The sequence below is a fragment of the Natator depressus genome, chromosome 22 (genome assembly GCF_965152275.1).
Source record: "Natator depressus isolate rNatDep1 chromosome 22, rNatDep2.hap1, whole genome shotgun sequence".
In the NCBI taxonomy this organism is placed as follows: domain Eukaryota; kingdom Metazoa; phylum Chordata; order Testudines; family Cheloniidae; genus Natator; species Natator depressus.
This window is the reverse complement of record NC_134255.1, coordinates 13426363-13438605: the sequence shown is the minus strand read 5'-3', so window position 1 is coordinate 13438605 and position 12243 is coordinate 13426363. Positions and strand designations below refer to the sequence as shown.

Here is a 12243-nt window from a genome sequence, read left to right as displayed (position 1 = left end):
TACCAGCAATGCCTCCTAATGCCTGGTACCTCTTGGCCAGTCTAGGGAGTGGCAGTGCAGAGCAGCTCCTCGGGCTGAATAGCTGCGGCCCCCGGATTGCTCATAGCCAGGAGTGCAGCCAGCTCCATGGATAACTTTCCCATGGCTCATCCAGTTCGCTGCTTTCCCCTTCCTTAAAAAGCATTGGGCTCCAGGTCTCGCACACAGAGCTAACGGCTTGTCGTCACCGGCTCCAAAGCCTGAGGAGCCTGGAATGCGTCTCCCGGGAAGGCTCAGGCTCCGTTTGCAGTTTGCTGTGCAACCTCTGAACCTGCAGTGGGGAGCAGGGGAGTGTTGTGTTGGGAACCAGGGGCTGGAATGTCAGCACAGTCCCTTGGGGTGAGCCTCTGGCACAGCCAGGGTGGCATGGGGCTTATTTTGGATACTGGGGAATTAAAGTAAAAATATCCTTCCCAGCAGCCAATGCTGAGCCTCTGCTGCCAGACCCAGAGACCGTGGGTTCTTCTGACTGCAGGAGCAGTTGGAAGCTGGCCATAAATGTAATGCTTGTGATGAGAAGCTGATAACATTGGCTAGAGCCAGGCGATGCCGCAGGCAGGCAATGTGCAAGCTCCCCCGCTCCCCCCCCCCCCGCTCTGTAAATACACCTCAACCCCCACCTGCTATTATTCCAGTCCTGGGTCCTCCACACATCTCTGCCAGCGCACCTCAACCCTGACCTGAAGCCCCCCTTGGTAGTCCAGGCCTGGCCTTCCACGCACCCCAACACTCCTGCTATTTTTGCTTCTCTAATCTGTCACTTCCAGTTGTGCCCGACAGGGCAGGGATTCTGCGACAAGCACAGACCTCCCCTGTGACTAGGATGAGAACTCACTACACTCATGTCGCTGGTGATCTTAACAATACATTAAACCCAGCTCTCCTGAGGCACATGCCTGATGAGTTAACACCCCTTCTACCACCCCGATCCTGCCACCCTCTCCCTTTCTCCTTCAGCTGGCTGAGCACCACCCTCTCACAGAGGAGATCCAGAGATTGCAGCACGCTGCTGGGATGACAATACTGGTGCCATGTGATCAGATACCATGGTGATGGGCTTGGTGTGAGAACCTGAAGAGAACAGAATTCCAGCTGGTCATCAAGCCCTGGCAGTTACCCACTAGTTCTGCCCCAGTCCCTTAGGCTGGGGTCACATGTTGACCCCCATTACTGGAAATCCAGCTTCCCCACCAGTCACTTTGCAGGCCTCTGATCACTGTTCTGTTGGGTCCCCCAGCAACACCACCAGCCTGAAGTCCAGCAAACAATGCAGCCTCCAATTCTGCTTCATCTTAACCTACTGGCCATCCAGACAGGGACCCATAAGCTGCAGAGTCCTTCCCCCCAGCCCAGCAGGTTCTCAGACACTGATCCAAGACGAGAGCGGCCTCTGCGGCAGCTCCCCACCACCTCATCCTCTCTCTCTCCTTTGTTCAATCGCTCTGCAAACCTGCCCCGGAGCGGTCATTGAATACAAGGAGTCCTGAGTGGAGATCACCCTTGGGACCCCCCATAGCAAAACACCTGGCTCGCTGGCTTCCCTGCAGCCCCAGACACATCCTCCTGCACCGCCTGACATTACGAAGGCTGAAAATATTCCCAAGCACAGTGGGAACGGCGGCAGCTGCAAACCTGCCTGAGCGGCACACAGGCCACCGAGGGGCTGCGCACAGCAGGGCAGAGCCAGTGCCACGCTTCGGTGTTCCTAGAAGGACGAACTTTATAACTGTGTGGCACAGGGTTGAGGTCATGCTCCATAGAACAGTCCTGCCGCCAGCTGCCCTCAGATTGCAGGGGGCGGCTCAGACCAGCATGCAAGCTTCAAAGCTGACCTCCCCCTTTCTTTATGTGCATCTGCAGAGCTCCCCATTTCTCACCCCTCCCCAGGACAAACGCTTTCTAAACTGATGCCCATGCCAGCAGAGCTCCTGAACAGACCCCACAGTAACAAGCCATCACGCCCAGGCCTCATGAGCACCCCTGTCAACCACAATGTAAAGCAACTACGAGCTTCATTTTTAGAGACAAGCCTAAACCGTTATCCCAGATCCAAACATCCCCAGATTGTACAGATAGGGAAATTGATGCATGAGAAGAGGATGTAACTTGCCCCAAGATCAATCAGCATGTCAGCAACACAGCTGGGAGTAGAACCTAGGAGTCCTGACTCCCAGACCTGTGATAACCACTTGACTACACTGCTGCCCTTTAATTACCTGTGGCGCTTTGAAGCCCAGGGAGGCTCATGCGAACCAGCAACAGGTTCAGAGAAAGCTACCCTGGGGCAGTTGTCCCTGGTCATGGGGCTAAGCTTTGCTCTCTGGTTGTTTTGCATCAGCATCTTGCATACCCTCTAATCCTCAGCCGAGGATGCTACATAGGGTGACCAGGTGTCCCGTTTTTAAAGGGACAGTCCTGTTTTCTGGGACTTTTTCTTATATAGGACAGTGGGTGGGGGGTAATAGGAGCCTGTTTTTTCACAGTTGCTATCTGGTCACCCTAATGCTACAGGAGTAGGGCTTGTCAGAGCTCAGGGCAAGGGGAGGAAACGCAGGACAGCACGTTAACAAGCAGCCCTGAGCTCGGGGTATCTGGTTTTAGCAGGCCGAATACATTCTGTTAAATCTATTAAAACCTGGCTTCTCCCAGAGAGCCGGGGCTTTGGAGAAAGAGCACCTGTGTAAACAGAACACAAACAGCTCCTCATCATGGAAAAACCCAACCCCAGCAGTGCCATGGGACAGCCCAGGCAACACAGGGGTGAAAATCACAGGGTTGGAGTGATGGGGGCAGCTGCTAGAGGTTTGCACGGCAGGACAAAACTGAAGCCAAGAAATTATTCTAGCACATGACATCGGGTCGCAATTAACCCCTTAGTTTCCCTCTGCAACATTTCCCCTCCCCCACATATTTTGCACAGGGGAGGGGCAAGGAATTCAGGGGCGAGAGGTGAAGAATGTGGAGAGACGATGCAAAATGTTGCAACACACGGATTCCCCCCCCCACACCTCCCCAAGCTGTATTCCAGGATTTGTTGTTTTTTGCAAGCAAGATTTTGCAGGATATGAGAGGTTGCCTGTGTAGTTTGGGTTGGTTGGAGACCACCTGAGGCTGACCCCAGTCACAGCCATTTGAGAGGAACTTTGTCAGCATCGATCTGTATATGTTAAAAATAATAATTCCTTCTTGTGTTGAGATGATTAAAAGCAAAGCAATTTTAACGTCTGCTTTGCTTTCTTTCCAGTTCATGCTTGCTGCTCAACCACCACCCCTAACGAGAGGCAGAACGGGCTCTTGATAGGGGCAGTGGGCTGAGAATTGGGAAATCAGTCCCATTAGGATTTGTATTGCACTTGCAGTGATAAGGCAGAGGCTCAGGATGGCCAAGGTGAGAGGCCCGTGGTCCTGAGGCAGCCTGGTCTGGTACAATCAGGGGCACCTCTTCTGTGACACGGCCATATTATGGCCATTACATGTGCTGCCGGGATCTGTGGCTGGGGATCCCAGGGCAGGGTGGGGGAAGGCACCTCTCCTCAGGGAAGGGAATAAAGAGGGGTAGCTGCCCTTGTCTTGGGGGAAGTAAAGGCGGGCTTTGGGGGTGGGAATAAATGGGGTGCTGCCTTTACTCCCTAGGGGGAATAAACGAAGACCCAGGGGAATGGGTCTTCGACACTAGTGAGGCCTCATCTGGAGTACTGTGTCCAGTTTTGGGCCCCACACAACAAGAAGGATGTGGAAAAATTGGAAAGAGTCCAGCGGAGGGCAACAAAAATGATTAGGGGACTGGAACATATGAGTTATGAGGAGAGGCTGAGGGAACTGGGGATGTTTAGTCTAAGGAAGAGAAGAATGAGGGGGGATTTGATAGCTGCTTTCAACTACCTGAAAGGGGGTTCCAAAGAGGATGGATCTAGACTGTTCTCAGTGGTAGCAGATGACAGAACAAGGAGTAATCGTCTCAAGTCGCAGTGGGGGAGATTTAGGCTGGATATTAGGAAAAACTTTTGCACTAGGAGGTTGGTGAAACACTGGAATGCGTTACCTAGGGAGGTGGTGGAATCTCTTTCCTTAGATATTTTTAAGGTCAGGCTTGACAAAGCCCTGGCTGGGATGATTTAATTGGGGATCCGTCCTGCTTTGAGCAGGGGGTTGGACTAGATGACCTCCTCAGGTCCCGTCCAACCCGGAAAGTCTATGATTCTATGAATGGGAGGGAGGCACCATTCCCTACCCTTGGTGGGGGGGGGGGTGTACCCATGGGAATAGAGGGGAGTTGTGACCCAGGAACTGGCAGAGGGCACTGTGACGCTTCTCAGGGCAGCCAGGGCTGTGAGTCACCTTGTTGCCACCTGCCTCCAGTGTGTGGGGTTCTTGCCTGTGCCAGCTGGGTGTTAGCTCAAGCACGCTCCTCTGGGCTACACCAGTCGTGTCTTTGCCCTGTAGGTTGACAATCCGCATACCCTAGCCCATGACTCCTTTCAAAGTGACCCGCTATGGTGTCCAGCCTCTGATCACTGGATACCCACAAAAATCCCAGAGCCTTTGTTCCTAAAGAACAATGTACCCCAGTTTATTAGTTTTACCTTAGCCCACCCCACCTGTATCATATGCAGCACTTGAGTTCAATGATAAAACAAAAGGAAATTTATTTAAGAAAGAACAGAGATTCAAATATAAACCAGCATGAGAGATGGGAATACCTGGTTACATTTAAAGCAACATCATTTCACTCATTCTTGATCTAAAATTTAAACTTCTTTAGACAGGGGGAGAACTTGTTAGTTATCTCCCCCGAAGTTCTCCCCCATATCTTCAACCAAGCTTAGCTGAGACCCACTTTTTCCGAAACCAACTCACTGCCAGTTTACTTCCTAGGTGAAGGATCCCAAGGGGTGTCTCCCAAATACACAAGAACAGACCTTTGATGTTCACTTGAACATCAGGCTGTCCCACACACCCGCTATTTACCTCTTCCTGTTAAATTTCCTCGTTTGAAGATTTCACAGTCCTTCATTAATATTCGCCTCAGACTGTAGATGGAGGCCCATTGTGAACCACACAATACTTAATTTACACGTAAACAGCCAGTGTAGTTGTGGCCCTGTAGATCCCAGGATATTAGAGAGACTAGGTGGGTGAGGTGATATCTTTTATTGGACTAATTTCTGTTGGTGAGAGAGATAATCTTTTGAGCTTACACAGAGCTCTTAGATTCATAGATATTTAGGTCAGAAGGGACCATTATGATCATCTAGTCTGACCTCCTGCACAATGCAGGCCACAGAATCTCACCCACCCACTCCTGCGAAAAACCTCTCACCTATGTCTGAGCTATTGAAGTCCTCAAATCGTGGTTTAAAGACTTCAAGGAGCAGAGAATCCTGCAGCAAGTGACCCGTGCCCCACGCTACAGAGGAAGGCGAAAAACCTTCAGGGCCTCTTCCAATCTGCCCTGGAGGAAAATTCCTTCCCGACCCCAAATATGGCGATCAGCTAAACCCTGAGCATATGGACAAGATTCACCAGCCAGACACCCAGGAAAGAATTCTCTGTAGTAACTCAGATCCCACCCCATCTAACATCCCATTCTTCAGGTCTGGGAAAGGAACTCCTAGTGTCTCAGCAAACTGCAAGGGGGGAAACAGATTGTTTAGCAAAAGTAGTTAGCACATATTGTAAGGGACCATTCAAGGACCATTCCTTTTCCTGAAAGGATACCTGCATAATACTTTCAAAAGATGAGTTTGGGAGCTTAAATTCATTACTCAGCTAGACAACAAAAATCATGGACTGAACATAGACTCTGGATTTATGGCTTATTACAACCATCTGTAACCCACTAACCCCCTCTTTTTGTCCGATGACTGCGGGGGTTTTAACGGACCACTTCCCCTTGAATGAGATTAACAAGGCCTGGGACAGTCCAGTTTGGAAAAGAGACACCTGGGGGGAGTGGTGGTGGGGGATATGACAGAGGTCTATGCAATCATGCATGGTGTGTAATTTACTCCTTCACATAACACAAGAATCAGGGGTCACCCTATGAAATTAATAGGCAGCAGGGTTAAAACAAACAGAGGGCAGTACTTCTCACGACGCACGGTCAACCTGTGGAACTCACTGCCGGGGGACGTGCGACGGGCGTTAAGTACGGCTGGGTTCAAAAAGAGCACGAGGTAAGTTCAATGGCGGATGGGGTTCACCAAGGGCTAGGAGCCAAGATGCTCAGGGGTGCAAGCCCGTGCTCCGGGCGCCCCGAAGGGCCAGAAGCTGGGAGTGGACGACGGGGGCGGGACCCCGGGACAATCGCCCTGTTCTGGTCGGGGCAGCGGAAGCCTCTGGCCCCAGCCACGGCCTGCCGACTGGGCCCTGGGCTGGCTGCTCCATGGGCTGGCCCAGGATGGCCGGGGGTGCCCGACACCGGCCGGGGGCCACGGGAGGTGAGCCCAGGCTCCGCGGAGCTGCCGCGGGGACAGAGCCCGCCCCTCTGCCCAGGGTAGGGCGCTGTCCCTTTAAATCCTCAGCCCAGAGCGGGGGTCTTAGCCCCACCCACCCAGCCGGAGCCAGCATTAGCCAATCGCAGGAGCCTCGGGACCCATAGGCCACGCCCCTTCCGTCGGAACGTAAACAGCAACCCCCCCCCCCGGAGTTCTTCAAACAGCCCAATCAGAGCGCGAGGAGGGGCGGTTCTCGCTGCCCATTGGCCGGCGTCCGGCCCTGCCCACTCAAGATGGTGGCGCCCATCCGCGCGGTGGGAGCCCCGGGACGTGGATAAGACTCACCCCCCGCGGGGGGTGAGGGGGGAAGCGATCCGGGGTGCCCCCCCGTGGGAGAGCGGGGTGAGGAGCTGCTCCCCCCCCCGCCGCGGTGGGATGGAATCGCCCAGCCGGCACTCCCGCGCCCGCCCCGCAAGGTCGTCCCCCCCCCCAGTCAGAGGGCCCCCACCCCTGCGGGATTTCACCCCCCCACCTCTGCTGGGACCCCTGCCTGAGCGCCCCCCCCGCCTGGTAGCAGGGGAAACATCCCCCCCACCCCCACCCCCCGCAGCCAGGACCTTGAAACGCTAAAGTGACCCCCACCCCCCCAGGCACATTTACCCACCAGAGGATCCTCTTCTCCTCCAGCTGCCTGGCAGGACCCTCCCCACCCCCTGGGAACCATCCCCATCCCTTCCGCTTTTCCCATCAGAGCCTGACCCTTCTCTTTTCCTCCAACCCAGCTGCTGTAGTTCACGCCGGGACCTCCCTCGTCAGGGCGCGAGCCATGGATCTAGTGTTCCTGGTCGTCAACGGCGTAGGGATGGCCCTGGATTTCTTGAGCCTCCTGCTCGATGTGAACTTCTTCCTGGTCTCCACCTTGGTCTCCGTGCTGGTCTGGCTCATCACGTTCGTCTACAACTTGCCCAGTGCACTGGTGGCTGGTGTGATCCAGTGCTGGAACGGGACTTTGTTCTCCTTGGTGTACCTGGTGGAGGCGCTTTGCTGCCTGGCCCTGGGCTCTGTGCAAACGGTCACCGGCCTGTTCCGAGGCTTCTGCTCCAGCCTGGAGAGTCTGAAAGTGATCGGGAACCTGTTCTCGCACCTGGTCCTGAGAAGCAAGGAACTTGTGCACCGAGGGCTCTGGAATGTGGTTGGCTCTGGCCAGTCGCTCCTGAGGCAGGTATGCGAAGTGTTTACCATTGTCATGAGCCTCCTCGCCTACTTCGTTAACAGCATCATCAACATCTGCCTGATCGGCACCCAGAATCTGGTGCTGGCCCTGTGGGACTCCATCATCGGCCCTTTCCTAAGAGTCACAGACCTCCTCTCTGCTTTCCTTGCTCACATGTCTAGCAATGCCATTGCCATGTCCATTCTCGTGTGGTCACCCTGCCAGCTGGCATTCGAACTCCTAGAGTCCATGAGCAAACTCCTGGTTAATGTCTTCTTCCTGAATCTTTATGGCCTAGTGTTGCTGGCCCTAATTGTCACAGTCAGCATCTTAGTCCTCAACCCTGAGCTGACAAGGACGCTGGCAAACCATGTGTTGGGATACCTGAATACCTTGCCTTCCTACCACCGCCTGCGGAGGGACATGTGGCGCCTCTATCAGATTGTGCTCTTGTCACTGGGGATGGTCGTGAGCTCCCATGCTTGGCGTAGGGTAGCAGGCTGGGGTCTCCAAATGGCCAACTGGAATGGAGGAGGCAGAGCAACAAATCAACAGGTCAATCAAGAGGCACAAGGTGCAGAGGCCAACCAAGGCAGGCAAGGGGCAGCTGCAACCATTCATAGGCCAGTTGCTGTTGGAGGAGCTCATCAGGGAAGACCAGGGCTGCCTGGGGCCAATCAGCAGGGTGCAGGTGGTGCCCGTCAGGTGCAGCAGCCGGCAGCCAGAGGACATGGGGACCAACATGACACAAACGTTGAGCAAGGATCAAATGTGCAACCAGCCTCTGGTCGAAATGCCACAGCAGGGCAGCGCCTCCAGCCACCAGGCGAAGGACCAAGCACATCACGAGCCAAAGCTCTGAGGAAAGAGCAGCTGAATGCTTCGGAGGAGGACAGCGAGGATGTCGCTTTGGAGAATGACCCGTGGATGCTCCTGAAAGAACAAGAAGAACGTAAAAAATGCGTCATCTGCCAGGACCAAAGCAAGACAGTCTTGCTCCTGCCCTGCAGGCACTTGTGCCTCTGCCAACAATGCACCGAAATCCTACTGCAGCAGGCCATCTACCAGCGCAACTGCCCACTCTGCCGACAGATGATATTGCAGACTCTCGACGTGTACTTGTGAGTTCGGGGTGTCGCTTAATCTACATTCCACCGGGCTTACCCGGTGTGCCAGCCAGCACAGGAGAATCCTGGGACCCTGGCTTCACGATGGTGTTACTTTCTGTGTCAGGTACCCGGCAGTAGTTCAACGCTTTCTATGCCACCAGGAGTTTTCCAAAGAACCGAGAATGGTACTGAAACAGAGAGAACATTAGAAGCTTGGTTTCACTAATATTATGGTGTAACTTGCTTGTCACTGCCACTGGAAAGCACAGCAGCCGGTCTCAATAATGGACTGAAAGGTTTTGGCAGTTGAACATTCTGTATTTCAAGGACTTTTGCCCGGAGTGCAGAATCTTCCTCTGTTGGTTCATCATACAGAGTATCCAAAGCAAGGCTTGAAAAAGGCTCCAGACACTTCCTAGCAAAAGTCTGCTATGAAAGATGAAGGCTGTGCCCTGGTAAGAAACTCAGCTGTTAGGAAAAAGCAAACGCTGGAATTCCAACCCTGCTATTAGGAGCAAGGCAGGCTTGGCTAGTGACTGCCTGAAAATCTTGGCATTTCTCCTCTTCTCTCAGCTGTTGAGAGGGAGCTCTTCTTGTTCCCCCTTACCCTCCTGCTTTCTTGTAGGGGGGCAGGAAGGGAGTTGAGTGGCTGACAGCCTGCAGCAGCAGGTGAAATTGACACGTTCCTGGTCAGTTTCACAGCAAACTACAGTGCTGTCTTGTCAATTTCACACTGGTGCCCCAGGCTCACAGGTCCAGATTCTCAAAGATATTTAGGCCTCAAATGCCTATCAATTTCAATGGGAGCTGGGCACTTAAATACTTTTGAGGATCTCAGCTACAGCCCCTAGTGAGTGGGCAAGTGCATCTTTCAAGCCTGATCCAAAAGACTGGCTCGTGATCTCCACAGCAAGAGGCCTATTTGGCTTTTGGTTGCAGAAGCACACCCTGTGCAGTCTTCAATCATTTCTTCAGAAACTGTCACAGTATTTTGGATCCTGGTGCCATCTGGGGTCTTGATTTTTTCTTTTTCCCCTTCAAAAGCTGGTAATGCAGGGGGAAATTACTAGGCTGTGGGATTTTTCCAGCTCATTTTCCCCACTTCTCTCAGGGCCCCTCCTCCTCGAGAGAGACTCAAGTTAGAAGCCAAATGTTGCTACTGGGGAGAACACAAACTCTTCCCAGTTTAACTTACCATAGAGTTGAGTCAGCACCTCATTGGATACACTGGCATGTAATTAGCACAGATCACCTATGCAAGATAGCACATTCCAGACTCCTTGCACGGCTTTTCTTTTTTTTTTGGGAGGGGGGGTGTTTGAGTGGGGGAGAAGAAAGCTGACTCTTTTTTCCTTTTGAAGATTTTCTTCTCATGAATGTGGTGCTGTTTTAACAGCCCTGGAGACTGAAGGCCTCCATTTATCCACAGAACAGGTCCAGCTTGGGCAGCAGCAATGCAAGCATCCACATTTCACTGTACCTCCCTCCACACTCAGAGGGTCCCCTTTAGAAGGGACTTGATTCTCCGTGGCCTACTCAACCCATGGCCTTTACCGAGACTGCTCTAGAGCCATCCCGCTGTAACTGTCTTCACTGTCTCCCAGACTGGGTTGGAATTGAAGGAGTGCTCTCCGAGGGGGGAAGCTCCAAATCCCAATGCTGGACCGCGGAGACATGCAGACTCTGGGGAGCAAGTACTTTTCCATGTGGGATGAAGCTGTGATTGCACATATAGGGGTTGTAATTTAGAGTGGGATTATATAGTGTTGAGTTTTACCCACGGCCTGAAATGTGAAACATATCATGAGATCTCCTTTGCTTGTGCACCATCCCCTTGCAGTGAAACTTAGCAGTAGTCTCTGGACTGGGAGGTCTGGAGGGCCTGTCAACATTTTGCCAGTAAGCGTAATTCCAAGAGATCAGCGAGCTGACAAATACATATTTAAACTAAAACCCTCTCGTGTTCCCGGATGCTTGAGATGGGTTATAAGAGTGCCAGAATCAATTTAATTGTCAGTGCTTACATTGGAAAGAGTCCCTGGACCACAAGACAAGAGGCTGAGGGCTGTTTTTCTTCTCTCTCAAGCTAATAAATAATTGATAGTTGGTCTGACCCCAAATGATGCCCTGTATTAAGGCCAGAGAGCATTTGGGGAGGGTTGAATGAGTTTGTTTACACTGCAGAATTCTACTATGTCATAACGAGACGTGGGCTAGTCGGTGTGAATGTAACTGAATAGTTATAAGCACTTCGTGGGACGTTGTTACAGCCTCAGGGTGAAATGCTGGCTGTGCTGATGGCAATGGGAAAATTGACTTCAGTGGGTGCAGGATTTACCCCTGGTCTCGCTCCGGCGTTAGTATATGAGGCGGCCCCTGCATGGAGGCCAGAACCGAACAGTCCTACCAAGGGTGGGGCACTGTGCTGCCCTGCAGAGCACGGCACACAACAGCCTGTAGGAAGACCCCCCGTATTTGTGTGCTTGACGGTCTTAAGGAGGCTGATCCAGGCGTTGGCGGAGAGTTTCAGGGTGGAGTTTCACCTGGCAGATGAGTGTGAAGGGTGAGATGCAGAACCTGTGAGCTTCTAACCTCAAGCTGCAAGGGAGCAGTGCTGCTACTGGGCCACTGACACGTAAAATGATGCAGCTTTCACTTTCTGATCAATAAAAAAAAGAATCCTAGACAAGCATTTGAATGGCTGCTGTGTGATGCCGCTGGCAAGGGGATGAAAAATATCCTTCTCTGCCCTTTCTGAGCGCCTTACACTTGAAATCTAGGGTGACAAAAGCGAGATGTCACGGAATCAACTTCTGCCCTCGCTTGTAACCCATGCAGCCAGAGATACAATGTGGGCCCTGCCTATTCTGACACACAGCCAGGCTTGCAATCCTCATGTTTACAATCTCTTACTTTGCTATTTTAGAAAAAAATTTCCTTCCCCCCAGCTGCAGTCTGTTTCAAATGTTGCTTTCCTCTCCATCTGGCCAGTCCCTTTCATTTTCTGCCTCGCCTCCATTTTCAAACACTGCAGGGGGATGTTGAAATCCAAATGGAGAATTGTTTATTTTCTAAAAAGAAAAGGAGTACTTGTGGCACCTTAGAGACTAACAAGTTTATTTGAGCATAAGCTTTCGTGAGCTACAGCTCACTTCATCGGATGCTGTAGCTCACGAAAGCTTATGCTCAAGTAAATTGGTTAGTCTCTAAGGTGCCACAAGTACTCCTTTTCTTTTTTCAAATACAGACTAACACGGCTGCTACTCTGAAACCTGTTTATTTTCTGTGAATTCCCCTGGAAATGCTCTGATTGATTTGTAGAGTTTGTATAACCCACCCCCCAATCACCACAAGAGCGTCTCAAAGCTCAGCAGAATGGTGGCTGTGGGGCTGGGCCAAAGCTCTTTCCTGGTGGTACGTGTGTTCTGTCCCTTCAGAAAGTGCT

At 52.3% G+C, this 12243-nt stretch overlaps 1 protein-coding gene across 1 annotated transcript; it reads left to right on the top strand.

Moving 5' to 3' along the window:
* Positions 1–7258: 7258 nt before the first annotated feature.
* RNF26 (ring finger protein 26) lies at positions 7259–11900 on the top strand. The gene has a single exon (XM_074936818.1). The coding sequence runs from the start codon at positions 7303–7305 to the stop codon at positions 8812–8814; it is 1512 nt and encodes a 503-aa protein (XP_074792919.1). The 5' UTR covers positions 7259–7302; the 3' UTR covers positions 8815–11900.
* The last annotated feature ends 343 nt before the right edge of the window (positions 11901–12243 follow it).

Excerpts from the sequence above, each read along its gene's own strand:
- RNF26 (XM_074936818.1), top strand. The coding sequence starts at position 7,303 with ATGGATCTAGTGTTCCTGGTCGTCAACGGCGTAGGGATGGCCCTGGAT.